The sequence below is a fragment of the Ictalurus furcatus genome, chromosome 23 (assembly GCF_023375685.1).
Source record: "Ictalurus furcatus strain D&B chromosome 23, Billie_1.0, whole genome shotgun sequence".
NCBI lineage: Eukaryota > Metazoa > Chordata > Actinopteri > Siluriformes > Ictaluridae > Ictalurus > Ictalurus furcatus.
In genome coordinates, this window is record NC_071277.1 from 268,298 (window position 1) to 294,463 (window position 26,166).

Genomic DNA, 26,166 nt, shown 5'->3' on the forward strand with positions numbered 1-26,166 from the left:
ACACAAATTTATGTTTGTATCCAAAATGCTCCACTGTGTGCAAGGGCTTGGGGAAACTGGTGCAAGTTGCTTACGAGGTTTATTTTAATTTAAGTTTATTGTGATTATATGGTGTATTTGCGTGCATGCAGTGTAACTTCTGTTGTTTATTATACCGGAAGTGATCTGTTAGTAACGAGGCTGCGTTGTTCCTCACTCGCACTGGGAGAGCAAGTAAGATCTGTAATTTCAAATTAAAACACTATGAACAAAAGTAAAACACTATGCCTATATATATGTATATTTATATATGTATAAAAGCGTATATTATATATAAGTATTTATGCATTACTTTTTATGGATGCAAAAAAAACATAGATTTAAACTACAGTCCTAAATGAATAATATATATTCTGGTGTGTGTCTGTGTGTATTGGGTTCTTTTCAGTCTTACATAATTGGACAAACAGTTGTGAGAAGTTTTAGTCTGAAGTTTATATTTGTAACACTCAGTTTGTGGATATTATTTGAAATAAACAAAAAACTGTTACTGAAAGTTTTCCCTCTCGTCCGATTAATCGATTAACCCAAAATAAATAAATAAATAAATAAATAAATAAATCAGCCAACTAATCGATTATGAAAATAAGCATTAGTTGCAGCCCTAATATAATATAATACAATACAAATAATAATAATTATAAAGTTAATTACTTTTACCATTAAATCAAGATTGGGTCTATTTCGCAATTCAGCCGGTGTAGGAAGGTTAAAAACGTTAGAGAAATCATCCTTTATGCAGCCAGGCAGTGCTGTCAAGAGTCTCAGTATGCCTTATTTACTTGATTTGCCTGACTCATAGCTGGATCGAATTCCCCAGTGCGGTCTGACCTCTGAATACACAGTGGTACATTTAGTAGTACACAAAGTCAAGTAGATTTAGTGTCAGTTATTTAATTGTTAATTATTTAATCAAGTTGATTTATTAAAACAATAAATACATAATAAATAATAATAAAAGATTAAAATCAATAGTGCTGTGAACCGGAGTTCACATATATGCTGGTATTTAAAAAGAACAGTGTTTTGGAATTTCTCAAAACTCTGAATCTTAAAAAACTCAGAATTGCAAAAAAAAAAAATAATAATTTGCACTCTCTAAAAATTCAGAATGTGTCAAATCTTGGCATTTTATGCACTATACAAAACACTGGTATATGGTGCAAAGAATTAAACAGTCAAATTGTTCTATATGCGTATGGCATAAATACCACAGCTATGTAATTCTGACAAACATATATTCCAAATATTTGTGAAGTGATTTATTGATCAAGAGACTTCAACATATTCAATAGAAAGTCAACACATTAGTTCCTGAGAGTGAACTGATGTTCTGGATTGTATAAAATAAGGATCAGGGAGAGATGCATGTTACAAGAAATGCGCATGTTTAATTTTTGTTAGATTGCCATAACTGTCCATCATGCAACATCATTTTAGGCCCTATACATACAGTGGGGGAAATAAGTATTGAACACGTCAACATTTTTTTCAGTTAATATATTTCCAATGAGGTTATTCACCTCATTCATGAAATTTTCACCAACATCAGTATTAACTCAAGAAATCCGGAAATATAAAGAATACACAACAATGTGTAATAAAGTGGAATGACACAGGAAAAAAGTATTGAACACGCTAAGAAAAAGCAGTTCTCCAAGGCAAGGTAAGGCAAGGAACCAGCTGAAATCCATAAGTAGTTAGAAAGTCATTATACCTCCTATCTGTGCAAATTAATATCAGCTGGGTTAGTAAATTGATGGTCTATAAAAAGGCTTTTTGTTACCAAGGTGTCACACAAGAAACATCTCATGATGGGTAAAAGCAAAGCGCTCTCCCAAGACCTTCACAACATTATTGTTGCGAAACATATTGATGGAATTGGATACTGACATATTTCAAAACTTCTGAATCCTCCAGTAAGCACCATTGCGGCCATAATCTGCAAGTGGAAGCAACATCACTCCGTCATCAACCGGCCATGTACAGGAGCTCCTCACAAGGTTTCTGACCAGGGAGTCAGAAGAATAGTCAGAAGAGTAGCCCAAGGACCACTCAGAAAGAGCTCCAGAAACACTTGGAGGCAGCAGGTACCATCGTCACAGAGAAAACAATAGACAGTGCACTCCACTGCTCATGCTCACCCGCAAGACTCCATTACTAAAGAAAAGGCATGTCGAAACTCTTTTAAAGTTTGCCACAACTCATTTGGACAAGCCTATGAAATACTGGGAGAGTGTAGTCTGGTCAGACGAGAGCAAAATTGAACTTTTTGGCTGTCATACTACACACCATGTTTGGAGAAGAAATGGCACTGCACATCATCCTAAAAACACTACACCAACAGTGAAGTTTGGAGGTGGAAGCATCATGGTGAGGGGCTGTTTTTCATCACATGGTACTGGCAGACTTTATATAATTGAAGGAACGATGAATGGAGCCCTTTACTGGGAGATTCTTGAGAAGAATCTGCTGCCATCCACCAGGATGATGAAGATGAGACGTGGGTGGACCTTCCAGCAGGACAACGATCCACAGCATACAGCAAAGCAAACTCTCAATTGGTTTCAGAGAAAAAAAAATCAAGCTGTTAGAATGGCCCAGTCAATCACCTGACTTGAATCCAATTTAACAGGATTTAAAGACAATATGTTTAGAAGAATGGGCCAAAATCACACCCGAATACTGCGGCCCATTAATTTCTTCATACAGGAAGTGTCTTGAAGCTGTCATTACAAACAAAGGCTTCTCCACTAAGTATTAAATAATTTCGCTTAGCATGTTCAATACTTTTTTTTGTGTCATTCCTCTTTATTACACATTTTAGAATTTAATGTTTGGATTTCTTTATATGTGTGGATTTCTTGAGTTAATACCAAAGTCTGGTGAAAATTTATGTCAATAGCCTCATTGGAAATATATTTACTGAAAAAATGTTGACGCGTTCAATACTTATTTCCCCCGCTGTATGTCAAACCATGTGAAGATATATGAAAAAGCTGATTGTTAAATATTGGATGGTTAAAGTTTGTGTAAAACGAGGTGGAAAGAGTGAGTGTATAGAGAGTACACAGGAGAGTGTTTGGGCTGATTTGGGTTCACCCTGTATAGTGAGGGGTATGTTGGAGATGGCATATGCTAATGGTGTTGTTATTGCACTAATTATTGATATGATTAATGACACAGAGGGTTGATGTGAGAGCAGCAGCAGAGTGATTTGTCTTTGGATCAATGTAAACAGGCTAAATAAGCTGTGTAAACTCATTACCTCAGAGAGACCCATCTCTGTGTTTACATACATGAACCTGTGCGGTGTCCACTCTCATTCACACATCGAGGCAAAGCAGTGGAAGTGTGTGTGTGTGATTGGATTAATGTGTTAATGAGTGTGAGACAGTGTCTGTGGCTTTCTGATTAGATTCTGTTGTAGCGGAATGAGCTTTGTGAATGTGTGTTTTTTTCAATCACAATGTGATTAACATTGTGTAGCTACGTATTTTTATTTTGTAGTGGTATAAATGGGTAAGAGAAAAGCATTTGGCATGTGTACATTTGTAAATGAATGTTAAACATCAACACCATTTATTGGGACACAAATCGTATATGTTTGTTATGAGTGACCCAAAAGAAATAAGAGGAACATGACAAAAAGTCTCTTCCTCTCTATCTGTCATTTATGAAGATTTTAATGTTCCTCCCCATGTCTGCCTTGGAGACAGTTACCTGTAGTGTTGCTGAGATTTTAAACCAGCCTAGTATCCAATACAGTGGAGCACAAACACACTGTTGAACCCCAGTGTGAGAGGGCATGGAGGTAGACTCAGGAAACAGGCAGAATTTTAAATGAGCTCCGGGCTTGTGTTTATTCAGTGCACGCCTTTCAGCACGCTTTCAAAACTCAATAAACAACACAACGTCAGGAAACGACATAAAAATCACAGATTTCGCTCCATCAAGTTCAAGTTCACACTTGGTGTGTGTCTGTGTGTGTGTGTTTGCAATGAAAATGCTGTCATCAATTACTCATCCTCATGTCGTTACAAACCCATAAGACTTTCATTCATCTGCAGAACACAATTGAAGATATTTTTAATGAAACTTGGGAGATTTCTGTCTCTCCATTTACAGTCCAGTAACCAAAATTTCAAACACCAAAAAGTTCATAAAGACATCGTAAACGTAATCCATGTGACTCCAGTGGTGTAATTTTATGAAACTATACGAATTCATCCTGAACTTTGTACAGGTAACTGGTATGGGCAACTGTGTACAACCAGACCTGGAAGAATCTCAATGTGGTGCTCTTTGAGGTCAAAGATCATCTAGAGGCAAAAACACATTGGAAAATTCCTCTTGTAATCTAGCAACCTGTGACAGTGAGAGGTGTCTCCACAGGGGACCAGGGTGAATTGGGTCACACTTTTTAGACTTACCTCTGGGCTCGGATCCTCCCTCTCGGAAACCACCTTCGCCAGAACCACAGGAACCCCGGTTTCAGGAGACAGGTGGTATATTTGAAGTGCATTGTCTCTATCCATTTGCCTGACCTCATAGTCAACTTCTCTGACTCACCGTGTGACCTCAAATGGTCCTTGCCGCTTTACGAGTAATTTAGAGCTCCACATGAGTAGTAAAACATGTACTTTATCTCCCGGTGCAGAATCCCGGATATCACCTTGTGTAACACATCCTTTCCTGCACCTTTCTAATCGCCTGATGAGGTCCATGCCAATTCTTTTGAAGGGGACCTCAATTAAGGGTAATGGGCGCAATGGCGCTTTTAGGGTGGTCAGCAGATTCACCAGCTGACATTCGCGACATGCCACACACCTCCTGTGAACATTGCTGTGAATGCCTGGCCAATAGAAATGAGCCATTAAACGGTTTTGTGTTTTATCCTGCCCAACTGCCCTGACATAAGTTTATAATGAGCCGCATGGAACAGAAGTTCACTATGTCTATGAGTGTCCTGCACCACTCAATATTACCTATCCTTAATAATTGGAAAATACAGGTGGGTTAGTGCAACATTAGGTTGAATTTGCTGACCATCAGTTATTCTCACTTGGTCGAAGGCATGCCTCCATCTGCATCCATGGCAGCAGCTGCTGGCCAGCTGGGCTTCCCCCGATAGCAATGGGATGAGTCGCAGAGCCCATTCCTTCTCCAGCCATCTCCACATAGCTGCTGCATGCCCGAAGAGCTCCAGGAAAGCCTCCGGATTATCTGAGGAGGCCATTTTCATGAGCGTTATGTGTGACAAGGTGGCAGGGGCAAAGCTGGAAATGTGTTGGGTTGCATCAACTTTTGGAGTGCCTGCCGGTTCTTGGCCTGCTCCTGCGCAAGGGCTTCGAAGCACCGCTACTGCGCACTTGGCACATTTTTATTCAGTCTGTGCTTTTCAGGGGCTCTTTCAAAACTCAAGAAAAAAAACACAATGACAGGAAATGGGTTCATCCTAGACTCGCAGCTTTCGCTTCGTCAGGTTCAACTTCATGCTTCTTGGTGTGTGTGTGTGTGTGTGTGTGTGTGTGTGTGTGTGTGTGCACGTGTGTCTCGGAAGCTCTACCAAGTGATATCACACTCTGTCTCTCTCTCTCAGGTTAACGTTCAGGTGGTGACTAGGGCTGCACAATTAATGGAATATTGATCTCGACTACAATTTTGACTGCCCACGATTAAATGAACATGATCGACTGTGATATTGACATTTAAAGTCCGTCCTCCGCTCATAGGAAACTCCGCTACAGATCAAATCAAGCGCTTCCTAAACTTACAGCCAATCACTATAGAGTAGTGGCACGGGGATGACGTCATTTTTCCAAATCCCGGAAATGAGTTAGCATTTTAGCGCTTCAGCGCGAGCTCCAGCGCTTGCGTGAGGGGAATCATGACAATAACATGTTGCTAAATGGGACTATAGATGTTGCTGGGGACATTAAACGTCATCACTCCGAACAGGAAAAAACTTTGCAGATAAACTGGAAAATGTTTTAAATCAAGTTTGGAAAAGTTGTGGGAAGCTTGGTGATGGTGACATTGAAGTCGAGCGACCGTGATGTAGTTCGTTTATAGCATACGGTTAACTTTTTATTTCTGGTGATTGTATTTAGGTTTCAAATTTCATAAAAGTTGTGTTCACTTGTGAAAATGATCTTGATGGACAAAACGTGTTAGTAAACTCTTGTAAACTCTTGTTGATTGCAGAGCTTATTTTTTGTGATAATCCAAAAGCCTATGGGGATTTTGTCGAGGAAACCAGTGTGAAACTAACTTCCGGGTTCAGGTACAAAATGACGTCGTCCCTGCACCGCTCTATTGGGTGATTTGTCTGCGTCTCTCCTCCTGTAAACACTGTTATTGCCTTTTCTGCATACGCCTGAATCGTTTTCATTTGGTTGCATATTGTTATATTTGATTGAAAATTTTCATTTGGTTGATGGCATTTCCATTTTAATTATCCTATAATTTGGGTACAATTTTATTTTTTATTTTGCATCTACGAGATGATGCACTTTAAGGATCAGTCTAATTTGATGCAAAGATTTGTACATTAGCAGGAATGTAATGTCTCAATATTGATCAAAATAATCGTGATTCTCATTTTGGCCATAATCGTGCAGCCCTAGTAGTGACCCACTAGTAACTGATAGTCATATTGGCCACTGGGGGACCCTGTTCATATTGGCTTTTACATGCAAAAACAACATCTCTTGGAAAATAAGGTGCAGAAAGAAATGTCTTTTTAACTATTGCTATAAACTATAGAAAATTGCCTTTTGGCCATTTAACCACACCCACTGATATTATGATAATTTACATAATATGCAAAACCTGTTTTTGTGAACTAGTCCTAGGATTTTTGGCATATCTTCACAGTATTGATAAGTGTGAACCTCAATAATTATCAAAAATATGTTGACATATTTAAACAATATCAATTTTAAGGAGCCAAACCTGCAGCGGTAGTTCATGTTGATGTAGATTTGAGCCAAACTGGAAATGCATGTTCAGTACAAGCTACTGAGGACATCTGCAAAGGTTGGGTTGTGGCCATACGTTGGGGGTGGAGTTGAAGTTAAAATATCAAGCTCGAATTTGGTAGGGTGCATCTATGTGATAATCTGTAAGTGAATTTTTGATGATTATAGGGCTACACCTAATGATTATTGTCATAATCGGTTAGTCGGCCAATTATTTTTTCGATTAATTGGATGGGGCGGGGCAAACTTTCAGCACCATTTTTTTTTTTGTTTATTGAAAATAAAATCCACAAACTGAGTGTTACAAATATAAACTTCAGACTAAAACTTTATACAACTATTTGTCCCAATTATATAAGACTGAAAAGAACCCAACACACACACACACACACACACACACACACCAGAATATATATTATTCATTTAGGACTGTAGTTTCAGTGCTTTTTGTGCATCCATAAAAAATTACGCATAATTACTTATATATAATAGAAACTAACTAACTAACTAACTATATATATATATATATATATATATATATATATAGAAAAAAAATGCTAGTGTTCTATTTGAGATGATAGTACTATTATTATTATGCTAATAAAAAAAAAAGTACTCACTTTTGTTGCCAGCGGTTTAGACATTAATGGCTGTGTGTTGAGTTATTTTGAGGGGACAGCAAATTTACACTGTTACACAAGCTGTACACTCACTACTTTACATTGTAGCAAAGTGTCATTTCTTCAGTGTTGTCACATTAACAGATATAATCAAATATTTACAAAAATGTGAGGGGTGTACTCACTTTTGTGAGATACTGTACATACAACCAGGGAGGGTGAGGGCTAACGTGCTTCCTCTGAGACATATCTTTTCAAACTGCTGCTCATGCTGTGTCACAGACTCAGCTTACTCACACATTGCTCACAGATGCTCACAATTAGCTAGTGTCACTGTGAGTGGCAGGGGAGGGAGTATTGTCAAACTCATGATCTCAGGATGATAAGGAGAAAGTCATTTTGTTGTAAGTGTTAGACTGACATGGCAAATATTAATTGCATTAACCATTTCTTCATAAAAGACATAATCCTCTTTGAATAGAGCCTAAGATTGCTGTGTGTGTGTACATATATATATATATATATATATATATATATATATATATATATATATATATATATATATATATATATTATGAATGAGGCTGCTCCACATTCATCCACCCACCAGCAAGAGCCCTCACCTGAATACTAAACAGAGACATGTGCCTCACACTCACTTCCTGTTTGCTGTATATATAAACATGCCATTTCCACCTCACCTTTGTGAATTATTGTTAGTTCATCTGCATTACTGAGCCATTTTCCATTGCCTGCTGTATTTGCTTCATGTTATGACCTTTGCCTGTTTTTTTGGAGTTACAGATTCTTTGGATTATTCTTTGTTTTGTTTGCCTGGTTGGACTGTCTTTTGGTTACAGAACTTTATCTGCCTGCACCTCGACTATGTTTCACTGCCTGCTGATTTGGATTGTTTGTGTATTTTAAATAATACTTCCTGCACATGGATCCTAACACTATCTCAATGGCCTGTTCGTCACAGAATACTTCGCCTACCGCAGATCCAGCGGAAGTTTCCCGAGTCCAGGCTGCATTTGCACACCAATGCAATGTGCTAAAGGGCTATGAAGACCAATTGTGCGACCTATGAGCCGCTAACGAACATTTAACCCACACCGTCTGCTCTCTGTTGGCTCATCCAGCTTTAACGGTAAGCTTTGCACTTCCTGAAAAATTCGATGGGTCTGCTGACAAATGCCGGGGCTTGTTGTGTCAGTGTATGATTTATTTCTCCAGCGAACTCTAATCGTTTAGTCAAGACGCCAAAAAGTGTGTTTTCATGATATCACGGCCTACCATGAAAAGTACTCGACTGGGCCTCCGCTGTCTGGGATAAAGACCCTACCACCCAAACCTTGTTTGGTTACTTCACTCAACAGATCCGTTAGGTGTTTGAATATCCAGTGGGGGGTCAGGATGTTTCTATCCAGCTGCTGCATTTACGCCAGGGCCAGTGATCAGCAGCGGATTACACAATCCAGTTTAGGATGCTAAGGGCTCAAAGCAGGTTGAATGATGTGGCACTAAAGACTATTTTCCTTGAGGGCCTGAACCACGAAATCAAGACAGAACTTGCATGCAAAGGGGAGGGAATCCAACCTCCTGAGTTTAACTCCGTGGCAGTCATGATGGACAAACTGCTCCGAAATGGTCCATGACCCAGGACTCGCACCAACCCACAGCCATCAGCTTCAACATCATCGCACACATTCCTGGACTTACCTGAACCCATGCAGATTGCATATGCTTGGGTCTCCATGGAGGAATGCCAGCGCTGCTAAATAGAAAAATTATGCTACTGCTTTGGTAAACCAGACCACCTCAATGCCTGCTGTCCACATAACAAATCTAACCCACCAGAATCAGAGCTAAAAGTGAGTACCACAAATGTTGTTTCCTCCACTCATCACAGTTTTACTTTGCCCATAGAAGTTTCCATTAATGAGAACCACAAATGTTACAGCATTAGTGGATTCTGGAGCTGCAGTCAATCTCATTCACCAAGATCTGGTACAGGAACTCAAAATACCCACAACAAAATGCATCCCTGCCACCCATTTCACCACTGTCAACAGCGCTCCCATCGGTTCTGGCATAACACAAGTGACTGTTCCAGTAACACTTAAGATTGGATTATTTCATGTTGAACACCTCTCTCTGTGATTAACTCTCCTGAACATGCTATCATCTTGGGGCACCCATGGTTGGCGATTTGCGATCCATCAATCTCCTGGAACCAAGGTGAGGTCATACAGTGGTCAAATCTCGATCAAGAACATTGTCTTCATATCAGTGTTGACCTACCATGTCTGACCACCAGCATAGAAAGCCCCAGTGTCCAAGCTGAAGCCAAGCTCCCTGCTGAGTATGAGGAGTTTACTGAAGTCTTCAGTAAGACTAAAGCCAACCAACTTCCATCTCATCATCCCTGGGACTGCGCTGGTGAACTGTTACCCAACACAGCTCCACCTACGAGTAAGGCATATCCGTTATCTTAACCTGAAACATTAGCCATGGACACCTACATTGAAGAAGCTCTGGCATCCAGCTTCATTCATTCATCCACCTCTCCTGCAGCAGCAGGAGGACTACTCCCATTCATTGATTACTGAGGATTGAACTCAGTCACCATCAAATATCGCTATCCACTGTCTCTTCAGTGGATACTGACTTATCAATTCTTTGGATTATCCTTTGTTTTGTGTGCCTGGTTGGACTGTCTGTTGGTTACAGAACTTTATCTGCCTCCACCTCAACTGTGTCTCATTGCCTGCCGATTTGGATTGTTTTTGTATATTTTCAATAAAACTTCCTGCACATGGATCCTAACACTGTCTCCAGTATACATATATACTGTGTATATACTTCTCTGTATTATGACCCCAATTCCGAAAAAGTTGGCACATGATGGAAAATGCAAAAAAACAGTTATTTGAAAATTAAATTCACCCTGTACTATATTGAAAACACATTATTAACACACAACTTGATGTTTTACTTTGTGAATTTAATTTAGTTTTGAAAATATACACTCATTTCAAATCTGATGACTGCAACACACTCCAAAAATGTTGGGACAATTGACTGTTTACCACTGTGTAACATCACCTTTTCTTTTAAGAACACTTATTAAGCATTTGGGCACTGAAGACTCCAGTTGGTCAAGTTTAGCAAGCGGAATCCCCCCCCCCCATTCATCCATTATGCATTTCTTCAGCTGAGCAACTGTACAGGGCCTTTGTTGCCTTATTTTGCACTTCATACTGTGCCAGATATTCTCAATCGGAGACAGGTCAGGACTGTAGGCAGACCATGCTAGCACCCACATCCTATGCTTACGCAACCATGTGCTTGTAACACGGGCAGAATGTGGTTTGGCGTTGTCCTGGTCTGGATGGCAGCATATGCTGCTCCAAAATGTGCACATATCTTTCTGCATTAATGCTGCCCTCACAGATGTGCAAGTTACCCATGCCATGGGCACTGACACAACTCCATACCATGACAGACACTGGCTTTTTGACCTGACACTGATAACAGCTTGTATGGTCCTTTTCGTCTTTGGTCTGGAGAACATGACGGCTGTTTTGTCGAAAAACTAATTGAAATGTCGACTCGTCGGACCACAAAACACGTTCCACTGTGGAACTGAGCCCAGAGAAGTCGGTGGTGCTTCTGGACAGTGTTGATGTATGGTTTCTGCTTTCAAAATAAAGCCTTAAAACTTCCATCTATGGATGCAGCGGCAAATGGTGTTGACTGACAAAAGTTTACCAAAGTATTCCTGAGCCCATGTCAGGATATCCATTACAGACTCTTGACCGTTCTTAAGACAGTGATGTCCGAGTGATTGAGCACACACATTCAGAAGCGGTTTTTGGTCTTGCCCTTCACACACCGAGATTTGACCAGATTCCCTGAATATTTTAATTATATTGTGCACTGTATAAGGTGAAATGCCCAAAATCCTATAGATTTGTCTTTGGGGAATGTTGTTCTCAAAGTGTTGTATTCGCTGATGCATCTCTTGGCAGATCGGTGAGCCTCGACCCATCCTTGCTCTTGAAGGACTAGGCCTTTTTTGGAGGCTCCTTATATCCTATGATTAGACGATTGCCTCACCTGTTTCACATCACCTTATTTCAACTTCTCCCAGCACTATTAGTTCTAAATTGCCCCTTTCCCAACTTTTTTGGAATGTGTTGCATGCATCAATTTCAAAATAAACATTTATATTCCTAAAAACTAAGCAGTTGATTAGGTAAAACATCAAATACCTTGTCTTTATACATTTTTTTTTTGTTTAAATACAAGTCAAAGTACATTTATAAATCATTTCTCTTTGTTTTTATTAGCATTTTCCATATTGTCCCAATTTTTTTTGGAATTGGGGTTGTATAATGTAAGTACCCTCTTCTGTCTGTAGGTTCTTCTGTGTTTGTTTGTTGCATATGCGTGTGTCATGTGTTTGCCAGTGTGTATTTGTGTAGGTCCCTGTAGGGATGATGAGGATGAGGATGATGATGAGGATGATAATGAGGATGAGGAGCTGTTGAATCATGTGCGTGTCTCATGTGTAGGGGAATAGAAAGTGAGTGAGAGTCTCCATTCTGACTGGTGCAAGTTTCTTTGTGTGAGTGGGTTTGTGTATGAAAGATATCTCAGCCTGTGAGTGGAGAGATGTTGGAACCTTCCAATGGTCCTCTGTGCCTGCCTCTCTGATGTTTGATCCAAATCTCTCTCTTACTCTATTTCTCTCCCTTTTTCTTTTTCACGGTCATACTACTACAACTCTCATCAATATTTGACTCATCAATACACAGAACATTCTCCCAAAAGGTTTGAGGATCATCAAGGTGTGTTTTGGCAAAATTCAGATGAACTTTAATGTTCTTCTGTCTTCGCAGTGGTTTTTGCCTTGTCACTCTTCCATGGATGCCATTTTTGCCCAGTGTCTGTCTGATAGTGGAGTCATGAACATTGACCTTTATTGATGCAAGAGAGGCTTGTAGTTCCTTTGTTGTCCATCAATGAACGATCGTCAGCTCAGCTAAGTGATATTTGTGAATAACCAAATTGATTAATTTTAAAACATCTCATTTGAATATGTTTTTATACATTTAACAAAAAATACATACATAATATTATTTAAACATTTTTAAAACTTTCCTATGGACCCCCTGCAATTACACCACTGACCACTAGGGGTCCACGGACCCCCGGTTGGAAAACACTGCACTAGAGGGTAGTGCAGAGTGCATAGTGTAAGTGTATAGTATGTCATTTGGGACACAACTTTAGTATTTACTCTCCGGAGCGTGTTTTCAGAAGAGAATGTAATGAGTAAATCTCCCCCATGCTGCACGCAGACCAACTAATCGATAATGAGATTCGTTGACAACGATTTTCATAATCGATTATTATCAGTTTTATCGATTAGTTGTTGCAGCTCTAATTTAGTATGAGATACACAAAAACAGAAGAAATTAGAATGAGGCAAATACTTTTTCACATCGCATTATGTAAAATTTACAAGTTTGGATCAGTACATTTTCAAGTAAACATGATTCAAATAATTTTCATATAATTCAATCTAAAAAGCAGTCTGTTTGCTCCTTTGTCATACTGCAGCGGAGGTGTGTTATCTACATGTAGAAAGTTTTAGCATTTCTTCCCTTATATTAACTAAATCTCAATCACTTAACCTAGCTAGCTTCAGTTCAACAAAAGTAGTACTCCATTTTCTCCTGGAAACTTTTCTGCAGGGAGATATTGCAATGACTCTGAGCCCACCTGATAAATGAATTAATGAAAAGCAGGATCAAAAAATTAACAGAGCAGAAGAGTGCGGGTTGAATGAAAATGTTAAAATGCCTTTGGAATGTATGACTCAACAGACTCAATTCTTGGAAGTGCTTCCACATCAGACAGGAAGTTGGCTATAAAAGTAATTGTGTTCACCTCTCCTTCTCTCCTTTCTACACTCCTACTCCTTTCTATCTGTGGATGGCATCCAACTCCTGATAACTTCATCTGCCCTAAACTCCTAAAATGACAGTCATCATTTCCTCTCTTTTTATCTATGTATCCTATCTGTCCAAACTATGTTTACCCTAAAACAAAATTTTTCCTCCTCTTTGACCACTGCTTGACCTTCCATTTCTTCTCTTTGTTCATCTTAAGTGCTTATTATTTTTAAAGATTAAGTTTGTACTTCATTTTGCAATTATTACTCCTTTTCGTTTGTTTTGAGATGAGGTTCTGCAGTGCACAATGATTTCTAGTCTCATTTCTGCCCTATAATAAGCTGTAAATGGCAAAGCCACTGGGGTCTGTACAGGAATTAATAAGAGTCAATAAAGCATGCCAGTGGGGGAAGTGGGCTGTCTTTAAGTAAACATTATGACTCCTCCAGAGGCTTTGACTTGATGAATCGTCCTGAAGCTCTGGGATGGGTAATTTGCCCCCTGATTCTGCACTGACATGGTTAATAGGGTTTTGATGCTTCATTTCCTTGATTGGATAAGTGAGCCAATATCTGTGTTCGGGGGTGCTTGGAATTTTGGTTATTTGCATCAGTATTGTGCATGTTTACACTGCATGTGATTATTTTCAGGAATTGAGGAACAGTGTACTTTGTTTTTTAAGGAGTTTTAATGCCCATATTTACAACAGTGTTTCTAGACCATTAAGTGGTGGGCCAGTTAACCACTGAACAACCAGGCAGCACAGTCATAACATTATATATTATGGTTTTGAATCTAGTTGCTTGTGTATAGAATATGTATGCGATTTGTATGGATCCTTTTGGAGTGTACACTTGTGTGTTCACTCAGGTAGTGTTGATTCAAATTTTGGTTACCCCTTAAGTCTGTTATGACACTAGCACTATGAAAAATAATCTCTGACAACATGCTTAATAATGTAGGAATTATCTGCTGTGGAACTGCGAACAGTAATTGCAAATCTTCTCATAGCTTCACAATTTAGCAGTAGAAAAAAATGAATTTTATTTGGATGCAAACCAGAATATTGCAAAGGACTTGTATTTAAATTTCAGAGATGATGAGGATATTTTTTAAAAGACCTAGCCAACCACAGCCCAGTGTTTGATCTTAGTCATTTTGTGTGTGTGTGTGTGTGTGTGTGTGAGAGAGAGAGAGACAGAGAGAGAGAGAATGAATCAGGAAAGGAATTCCTGCTTCACTCATCACCTCCCTAGGGTGTCTTCACACAGTGGAACACACACACACACACAGTTCTGTGCCACCCTTTGGACTTTCAGAGTCAACGTCTGTCACACAAACTTCAATTGAGAGCAAGATGCATGCATACGCAATAGGCTATACCTTCTCCTGTGACCAGACGTTTCTTAGATTGCAGGTTGAATGTCAACTGAATCTGAAAAAAGTGTATTCCAATCAGGCTTAATAAAACAACTATCACTGTTAAATATCACTGAGGCCCTACATGCATTTTCTTAAAGAGAAATAAAATGTGCAAAAATGCTTGCAAGAATGTGGTTGCAAACTCTAAATGTAAAACCCCTCATAGAATGCTGCTTTATGTTTCTTGGCTTCAACACCCCACCACTACCCCTACCCCCTCCATCCAGACCAAAGCTGAACAAACAGCCAAGCATTAGTACGTACTAATAAGCAGAGGAAGCCTGTGTTCGCTAGAGGTTTTCCATTGCCACAATGCGAGTGCTAAAGGAGACCCATGTACGCATTATGATTATATTGTACCCAGCTAACACAGTTATGTTGTGAAGACGTGACATGATCAGACCATATTCATTGTGACGATATAACCAATATACGTTCCAGCGACGTAACTTTGTGATTCCCGTATTCGTCATGGAGACGTTATAGTTGTACGTGGCGAGTACATCTCAGTGACTAAACGGGTACATTGTAAAGAAGTAACCGGATCGGACCATATTAGTCACAGCAACATACCAAATAACGTTCCAGATTCTCGAGCCATTGCTTTATGGACAGCAAGTGAATTTGTTTACTTTGAAACCCATATAGGACTGACTTTCATTCACTGCCTTCAAATTAAAATGTTTTTAAATAGAAATTGTATTATTTTGATGGAAGCAATTAAAACAATGTAGTTATAATGGTATTTGTTGTGGAATTTCTATTCGACCCATCATCTCAAAATGTACTCATAAGACACACCCGTGCCTCAAGTAACATCAAGCAACAATCAGCAACACATTTATAGCATTTATTCATCAGCATTTTGTCATTTTTTTTCCGAACGTACTAAGATAGAACCATTAAGCTAAATCAATAAATGAAATAAATAAATGCAGAACAAAAAAAACTTCATAAATATTATAAATTCTTAAATAATTAAGCATATAAATGAATGTAACCAAAATAATAATAAAAAAAAGCCTTATTCTTCAAAAGGCAGAACTGTTCCTTCATCACTGTCTCCATGTTGTTGCTGCTGTGGAGCCTGTCTTTGGTCCTGCTGCTGAAAATGAAAAGTATATTTTAGTTTTGCAGAAATTAACTACACAGGAGATAATATGCTTACATTTTTTTCTAATTACAAAAACCTAAAAGCAAAATCAAAATTTTAGGAGCACAGTAGAAGTTTAGGTTTTTTGGCAACCGCACTGATGGCAAAAATACATATCAGGAAAGTTAACTGAATTAGTCATTTAATGTGGGCAGTGTTAGGGTTAGGCCCAATTTGGACATTTTCGCTTAGGGGTGTGCTCACTTTTGTTGCCAGCGGTTTAGACATTAATGTCTGTGTGTTGAGTTATTTCAGGGGGACAGCAAATTTACACTGTTACACAAGCTGTACACTCACTACTTTACATTGTAGCAAAGTGTCATTTCTTCAGTGTTGTCACATGAAAAGATATCATCAAATATTTACACAAATGTGAGGGGTGTACTCACTTTTGTGAGATACTGTGTGTGTGTGTGTGTGTGTGTATATACACACACACACACACACACACACACACACACATACATACATATACGAGCACTGCAGGATTCTGAGAACTAGCAACTTAGTCTGACAGTTTTAATTCTCAGAGATTTGGTATTAAATGTTTTAATTACAGAGTTTAGCATTAGCTCAATGGTGCTTCTCCTGAAAAGCTGTCTTTGGTCTGCGCCAAACTTGCCAATCATCAGATTTTCACACAAGTCCTAAAAGTAGAGAAAGAGATCCCAATTAAACAAATGAGACAAAAATATCATACTTGGTCATTGATTTATTGAGGTAAGTGATCCAATATTACATAGCTGTGAGTGGAAAATGTATGTGAACAAGAGTTGGTGATGCTCATCAGGCTGGAAAAGGTTACAAAACCATCTCTATAGAGTTTGGATTCCCCCAATCTGCAGTCAGACCGATTGTGTACAAATGGAGGAAATTCAAGACCATTGTTACCCTCCCCAGTAATGGTCGACCAGCGAAGATTACTTGCAGTGAAAATTTCATTTGAATAGCCTCATTGGAAATATATTTACTGAAAAAAATGTAGACGTGTCCAATACTTCTTTCCTCCACTGTATATGCCACTCCAGATGAGGGCTGTTCCAGAGAACGTGAGCTGGAAAGCTGTCTATGACCATGCCCCAGCCCGTGAGGGAGGCGTGTGTCATTACTGTCTTGTGATAAGAAAACGCTCAGAGTGTGACCCGAGGCTAGAAACCGGGGATACCTCCACATTTTCAGAGCATGTAGGCATCGCTCCTTTGTCCAAGAGGGATCTTACTTCCTGCGATAACGTCAGGCTCTGCTCTATACTGACTACTGTGGGGAGCACACCTCTGAACCAGGGGGGTCGAGCTCTGAACTGGACCCGGTCACCCTTTTCTATGGTGAACAGAACCCATGGAGACACATTTGGCAGTAGTTCCATGCTGCTTGATGGTCTTTTAGTGACGTTAATTCTTCCACATTCTGTAGGAGGGAAAGCTTCAGCTTTTTGTTGCCCTGTGACAGCAGTACTCGGAACTAACTGCCCTAACAGCCTCATGTCTTCTTTGACTGATTGCTCTTTATGATCATTTTCAGATCAGCCTCTCCGCAGGGGGGAGACGGGCCGCCACACTTGCCTTCTATGCCTCCCTCACACTAGTGCTGGCCTGGGCTCCACTCCTGGATGGCCAGGGTACTGGCACCCGACACGGCGGGGAAGGAACTGGCTGAACACTGGCTGTCAGCGATGACGTTAACCGCGCTGCCGAACATGCTGGAAGGTTCAACAGGGGCGTCCAGTAGGGAGACCTCATGCTACCCATTGAATGGCCGATATGACGGGCCATTTGCTTGGTCGCACGGAGAGACAAATCCATGGTGCAGCGAAGCTCCTCTACTTCCTTGGCCCCAATTCCATCCCCATTGTTCAGCTCACTCAGCAAGTCTGTTTGGTAGGCCTGCAACATTGCCATTGTATGCAGTGAAGCACAAACAAGAACCGCTGCCAGATAGGCTTTGCCACCCAATGCCGAGGTGGTCTTACATGGCAAAGCCAGCCCCCCTAAATTTCCTGCAGTGGAGAGAGGTAGCTCTCAAGTGCTTCCTCCACCTTTCTCATAGCTAAATATTCTCACAATGGCTGAATAATCTGTCGTCGTGGGGTTATAAACACGGCTAGCGTATGGTTTTCCCCAGAAGCGTGATATTTCATCATGCACTTCTTTTCTATACTGTGAGGGAGATTTATTTTCACTGGGGAGATAGTGCTCATTCTGGCTGCTACGAGCCACTTCCTATTCCCCAGGCCAGTCTAGATTAAGTTTTTCTCCTGCCCTAGTAATCAATCAAGCAGCTCTTTATATGCTTGAGAGCTGCTCTCCGTTTCCGGTGCAGTGGCTCCCCCCTCTGGCTCCCCTGAGTCAGAGAGGTTGTTTTGGCTTTCCATAACGGAAGGAGGAGTCACAACATGAGCTCCAAAATCCAGTGGAGAGCCAGACCCAGAAGACAGAGCAAGAGATAGAGAAGCACTCATCTCCGGCTCCTCTTTCAGATCCATACGAGATTCTCAGGACCTGAGCCGGCTGGCTGTCTCAGCAGCGAGATTCCCTTTGAGAATACCTTCAGCCGAGAAGAGAGCGAGCTGTGAGCAGAGCTGCCTGATTGTAAAGCGCTCACAATGTGCGCAGCCAGCCCCCTCAAGGGCCACTGTGGCATGCTCCACTCCAAGTCATTTCACACAGAAAATGTGTCCGTCCGTCCCCCATGATGAAATGGGAGCAAGACCTGACACACTTCCTGAATTCTCTCTCACTCATACTTTTCTGTTTTTTCTTTTGTAAGGGGACAGAAAAGTAAAGAGATATTTAATTTTTTTTGTTGAAAAAATAGAGAGGAAATTAAGAGGTTTTTTTTCAAGCGTTCACACAAAACAACTGACATACAGTCTCACTGAAGACAATAAGGCTGACGGCATGGTTCATAGGTGCTGTTTTTATAATCACGCGACACACTTAATTGCCGCGTCACCTGACAATGGCGTGATTTCACACAAGCTTTCCCACAGCATGAAGCTCATGCAACGTTGAGCTAACCCTAACCCTTTGAAAGGGAACAATTGTTTTACTATTCTTGTTAGGGTCTTACACTGATATAATTATGAATACAGTTTATAAATGGTACGTCTTCGATGTAACGAAATACAAATACTTGGATTGAAGAGATAATGTGTACTAAACAGATATAAATAGGTCAGCTGATTTTTTAAAGAACGCTTACATGAGTGGTAGTTTTTCATTTTCCTGTGATGTGGGCTCAAGCTAAGTTAATCAACATGATAAGCATTGGAGACACACTATTCTGTACAAACTGGCTGAAATCCACAACAGAATTATATTATTATTTATAGAGCTGATGCTCCTTATAGCTCATGCAGAATGCACACTGTGCACAGGGCAACATATCTTTGCTGGCTCTACAATAAATAATAAAAAAATGAATCTTTATTCTGTATGTTTCTTCCCATTCTTAAAAAAAAACACCTTCCACTGTAATAAAAAGAAATTCATATGGGCATTGTAATGAAAAGCAGCATCCCCAACATGCGCGCACACACACGCACGCACACACACATTTATACAATAAACTTTCAGTAAGATGCTTCTCTATCTCTGGCCCGTCTCTTCCCGCCACTTATTTAGAACAATGTCATGATTTTATATTTGTAAGAATTTCCTTAAACTGATTAAGATTTGGGTAATAGGTAGTGTTGAATCTTCCCAATTAGAGCAACAACAAAAAAATTCAGTGAATTTGCCATAATATTTGGTTCAATTGTTTGGTTATTTTTTGTATCTCTGTTTCCTACTGGTGACATGGTCACTTCTATCTTCTGATCCTTCTCATGCTTTTTCTTCTGCCTGTTTATTTGTCCTCTTCCCAGGTTCTCAGGATTTCTTTCTCTCTGTGGCATGCTGCTTTGGTGTTGAGAGGCATGGGGAGCAGGCTGGTGATGAAAGCAATGCTGTTCTCCTCCTCTTTCCAAAGGGAGCCCAGAGAACAGGGGCTCATTGTAAAATGAATTGTCATCTCAAACCCAAAACCCTTATGTACAGCCAAAATCCTAAACCTAATGCACTTATCTAAAACAATTACTAAGATACAAACTGCAGTATAAGAGTTCACAGTGGGACAGCTAGGGATGTTATGGCTTGAAAATTTCACTGTTGAAATATCATAGTTATCACAGTAAGTTTTAAATCAATAATTTAAAAACACAAGCCAGTGGTGAAAATTAAAGGACCTTTTTATTATAAATCTTTATACAAGAACCTCTTTGGACATCCTTATATATAACAAAAAACAAAAGGCAACAAATTTCTTGATTGTTCTTCTTTCTGTTGGATAAGATTTCTGGAGGTATGTTTGTTAAGTAATGTTGACAGAGGACGGCTGTAGTAATTCAAATGGGAACAGCAATCTCAGTATAAACGGGAGATAGGAGTGTCTTCATGATATAAAAATGGTTGTCATACTACATACACCTCTTTATTTGCCTTAAAAAGACATTAATTGCATGAAATCGACCCAACAGAGCAGAAATTAGTGAATAAATAAGTGATTCCCCCCTACTGATGTTAGCGTGAACAGAGTGAACCGAGGCTCAGGTGTGCCACAAACGCAAGTGAATTTTGCCTCACGTGATGAGACGGAGACAGATGTGGGTGATGCTAATAATCAGAGTGAGACCTCATTTCACATTGTAAATTATAATCTTTAAAATTTGCCATTGGTGTTTTTCCACTAGTAGATTAGATTATAAATGTAGTGGTCAGTGGCTTCTCTTTAGTGGTATTGAAGTAGATCCAACGCCTCGGGAACACCGGGTGCTACCAGATACATGCAAAAGAGAAATCAGTTTCAGTTCAGGAAAGTCTGTGGTTTTCAGAACTATACAACATAGAAAATGGACAAATTTGACCTTGTGAAGGGTTTTTGCATGCTGCCACACATATTTCGGAAACAAAATGTTATGGTGAAAATGAATGCCTTAAGAAAAAACAATATTTTTTATTAGAAAAGTTTATTCTGTTGTTTGACTTTGATGTTTCATTTGCCACTGACTTTCAACTTGCTCACTGGAGCGTATAATTTATGTTAAATTGATTTGCCTAATGTGCTTAAAATAAGAATCTTTTTTCCTTGGGAGCAGTCTGAATTGTGGTATTTTAAACCTGGTTAATCGCCTCTCTTTCTCTGAGTGAGGATTATAGACAAGCCCACATGAAGAGAACACTCTTTCTCTCTCACAGCTAATTGGGTGTGGGACTTCATCAAAGTTAGGAATGAAATCTAATATGAAATTTTATATTTATTTTGGCACTGGTCAGAGGCTTTGAATGCATTCTATTGTGAAGAACTTACTGGTATATGAACAAAAGGCTATTGTTTTCTGGAAGTTACTTAAGAGTTATAAGCTCATCTCTGTTCTTCTCACTTGATATTATGCAGTCCTTAATGAACAGTGTATATTGTTGAACTTCACATTCTTAAGTACATTTTCTTTCTTCCCAAGCTTAGGCGCAAACAGAAATATATAATAAAGTGTCAAATGGGGTGAAGTACTGAAGGTAGAGAACAAGGGCCAATAGAAACAGGTAGTAGGTGCCAGCGGTCAAGTCAAGGCATTGATATGGGGGAAAAGGACTAGTGGTCTTGATTGGTGCATTAGTTGTGCTTGGCAAGATAGGCATGTAAATATTTGCTTTCTATTTTCATGTCCTTTTTCAGCCTTTTTTACACGTCCCTCTTTTACTTCTCACCTGTCTCATTTTCTGATCTTAGCTTCTTTGCCTTTTTCTGCTCTTTCTGGTTGGCCTAGGGATTGATGATTGGGGAAAGGGGGGATTCAAACACTCACAGACATGCAGAACCAATGCACCCAAGTGTCAGAGGCCAGTCAATAACAGGCATAAAGGACTCAGTGCTTTCACTTTCCCTCTTGCCCTCTTTTGCTTCTTTCTCCTTCACTGAACGGGCAGAAACTGCTGGATAGTGTGATGTAAAAGAAAAAGAGCTGACTTTGGGGCTCTATCCATCTGATCTTTCTTTGTTTTTTTCCGACAGGCTGTCAGTGCTTGTGCACATGCCTGTGTTCTCCACCTGGACTTGAAATCGATTACTGGTTTGGCCTAGCAAGCATCATTTCATCAGTTTCATTTTTTGTTATTTGAAATCCCAAAACATATATATATATATTTTTAAATGTTTATATATTTACTTTGTTTGCTGGCAGTTAGGTTGTTCTACATAATTAAGTGTTTATTTTAATTATACATGTTGATATGAGTAAAAGAATGGAATAATAATATGTTTTTGATTGGATTTGATTCATTCCTGGGAAGGTTTTTGGCTATATTTTCACCAGCTAGCAGACCTGAAACACTGTTCGAGAGGTTCTTCTTTTCTTTTGATACCAAAGCTACAGTCAGAGCTTGTCTTGACTAAACCCAAATAAACCCCCCAAAAAGAGCTTTAACTAACACAAAGCTTACTATGAAAAGAGAAAATGGCCTGAGCATTGTGATATTCCCAGAAGGAGATTCAAACAAAGCTTCATTTTAGATGGGTGTGAGTTTCTCATCTTCTGAAAACATCTGCAAACATACTCCCTCCTTCAAGTATGCAACTAGTCATGAAACCTCAAACCTTGGTTCTTGGGTTAAAAATCCTGAATGTCTCATGAAGGTTCTTTTGCTTGCTATTCTTGACCCTACCAGTTAGCTTTGATGGTAATATTTCCATAGCAAGAGCAGTATCAACATTTATGTCACACCACACTTACCTCTGTTATTTTCTGTGGTGGAAGTTGCAGGTGTCTCAGCTTAGATGTGGCACTAAGGAATGTGCAGTCACCATGGAAACACAGTCCCAGGCCAGTTCAACAGCAGAGAAGAAAAAGAGGGCAGAGACCATCGTGGCAACCAAGAGATCCTCCTTGACCCGAACTGAGATCAGCGAGAAGGCTGTGGCTTCCAGCACTACATCCAACGGTATTGAGAGCCTGATCATAATCTCAAACAATCATCTGACATGTTTCAAATACAACCCCAATTCCAAAAAAGTTGGGACGTTGTGTATGTAAATAAATGTAAATAAAAACAGAATGCAATGATTTGCAAATCTCAAAATCCCATTTGTTATTCACAATAGAACATAGAAAACATATCAAATGTTTAAACTGAGGAAATATACCATTTTCCATTTTAAGGTAATTTTGAATTTGATGGCTGCAACACGTCTCAAAAAAGTTGGGACGGGTTCAACGAAAGGGTGGAAAAGTAACAGCTGGAGATTAATTGGCAACAGGTTAGCCTGTTTGGGTATAAAAAGAGCATCTTACAGAGGCAGAGTCTTTCAGAAATAAAGATGGGCAGAGGTTCACCAATCTGCAAAAAACTGGGTCTACAATTTGTCGTACAATTTCAGAATAATGTTCCTCAACATAAAATTGTGAAGGCTATGAATATCTCATCATCTACAGTAAATAATATCATCAAAAGATTCTGAGAATCTGGAGAAATTTCTGTGAGCAAGGGACAAGGGTAAAAATCAATATTGTACGCCTCAGACTGCACTGCATGAAAATCAGGCATGATTCTGTAATGGAAATCACTGCATGGGCTCAGAAACATCTCCAGAACTCATTGTCTGAGAACACGGTTTGCCGTGCCAGCCACAAATGCTGGTTAAAGCTTATAGATCATGCAAAGACGAAGCCATATGTGAACATGATCCAGAAACGCCACCATCTTCTCTGGGCCAAAGCTCATTTAAAATGGACTGTGGCAAAGTGGAAAACTGTTCTGTGGTCAGACGAATCGAAATTTGAAATTCTTTTTTGAAACCATGGACACCGTGTCCTCTAAACTAAAGGGGACTAAAGTGGACAGGGGCCATACGGCTTTTTGTCAGTGCTCAGTTCAAAAGCCTGGATCTGTGATGGTATGACAGGGCTCTATATGGCGACTAAAATGGTCACCAATGCGACTAACTTTTTAATTCTGCGATCATGTTTTTTCTGTCAGCCGCCAGTGGCCACCGTTACCCACAAACAAAATTTAAAAACAAATGAAATAGAAATGACCATACGTCTTTTTGTGTTAGGCTACTGAGCTCTCATCTCCTCTTGCACCTGTGTCTACCTGCCCTATCTCGTGCACTCCTGTATGGTTTCCAATAAATAAACTCTGCACTCTTGTCCTGAAGGGGTCGGCTGTATAGATGAACAGAAACAGGTTTAACGTCATGTTTATGGGGTTAAAAAGTTGGAAGTGTTAACTTTATTAAAGGTGTTTCATTTAGTTTGATGTGGTTTAGTTCGTTGGAATTTGGATTTATCCGTTATATGTAGGCTAGCTAACTGCGTAGTTAACTAACGTTATCCAGTTAACTAACGTTATCCAAGAAAACGAAATGCGCAAACGAAAAATATCAGACTTTTTCTCATTCCCTGCCCGTCCAAACCCTGCCTCCTCTACATCAGATGCTGATGATGTTGAGACCAACTCGACCAGTCAAAGTTCTCAAGTGACATTTGAGTCATTCCAGCCCGTTTCAATCGGTGTGCAGTCTTTTACAGATGATGACAGCCAAGTGCAGCGAATTGAGTCTTCTTCTCCCGTCCCTGTGGCTCCCGTCCCGACAAGACCGTTTAAATCAGCTTGGCTACAAGAGTTCGCCTGGTTACGTTATGACAAAGGGAAAATGTACTGCACCTTTTGTGCTAAAGCAGACAAGATATTGCTGGTAAAACAGAGTTCATTACCAGTTCGAGTCATTTTAAAAAAGAAACCATGAAGAAGCATGCTGACAGTAAAAAACATAAGAATGCCAGGGATTGTGTCATTGCTAGGTCTGCCCCTTGTGCCACCCCAAGCGTGAAAGCAGTGCAACGTGCTAGTGATAAAGTCGCAGAAAAAGAGATGAGGGAATTGAAAATAAAATTCAATGCAGCCTACATGACTCTGAGCCTGAATAAGCAGGAAACAACTAATTGTACATAGTTGAATAAAAAAGTGAAAAAAAGAAACAAATGACTGGACATTTAAGTATTTACGGTAATATATTTCAATATGGGGCAGTGGTGACTTGGTGGTTAAGGCTCTGGGTTATTGATCAGAAGGTTGGGGTTCCAGCCCCAGCACTGCCAGGCTGGAAGGCATCCATCCCGAAAGGCACCATCAATGCTGAAAGGTATATGCAGGTTTTAGAGCAACATATACTTCCGTCAAGATTCCATTCCATCTTTACTTCTGAGAGACTCTGCCTCTCTAAGATACTCTTTTTATACCTAATCATGTTACTGACCTGTTGCCAATTAACCTAATTAGTTGCAAAATGTTCCTCCAGCTGTTTCTTTTTAGTAACACTTTTCCAGCCTTTTGTTGCCCTGTCCCAACTTTTTTGAGAGGCGCTGTGGCCATCAAATTCAAAATTACCTCATTTTTTTTCTTAAAATGCTACATTTGATATGTTTTCTATATTCTATTCTGAATAACATATGAGTTTGTGAGATTTGCAAATCATTCCATTCTGTTTTTATTTACATTCATTTACATTTTACACAGCGTCCCAACTTTTTTGGAATTGGGGTTGTAAAACATCTAATACAGCCTCACTGACCCTCATTCTAGTTCTGCTGTAAAATAACTCCAGAGTTTCTTACTTACCCACTTCATCACCTTTAACCGCACATAAAACCTTCCACTGTACTGACACTCATTCACATGCCACCTTCAGTTCATCTTCCAAGTAAACTACAATGATTCTGGCTTAGGAAGATGACACCATAAACTCTCACTGATGTGACATAATGCTTAAAAGCATAGGTGTTTTGCCAGTTTTTTAATAATTAATGGAATAAGGCAAGTTCAAGAACTACAAATGTCCCCTGCTGAAAACCACTTCTCCTCTCAGCCAAGCCATGTGAACTCTCCTGTTTTTTAATTACACTTACCTGTTACTTATTACCTCCTTCATTTCCTGTAAATGTCCCTCAC

At 39.6% G+C, this 26,166-nt stretch overlaps 1 protein-coding gene across 1 annotated transcript in view; it reads left to right on the forward strand.

The window, feature by feature from the left end:
• The window catches only part of gli3 (GLI family zinc finger 3), a 193,291-nt gene that overhangs the window by 10,826 nt on the left and 156,299 nt on the right, over positions 1-26,166 (forward strand). Inside the window, exons 2-3 of the mRNA XM_053610917.1 lie at positions 8,625-8,792; positions 22,974-23,157. Of these exons, the coding sequence (XP_053466892.1) occupies positions 23,022-23,157 (136 nt within the window). The 5' untranslated portion in view covers positions 8,625-8,792; positions 22,974-23,021. The remainder of the gene's footprint in view (positions 1-8,624; positions 8,793-22,973; positions 23,158-26,166) is intronic.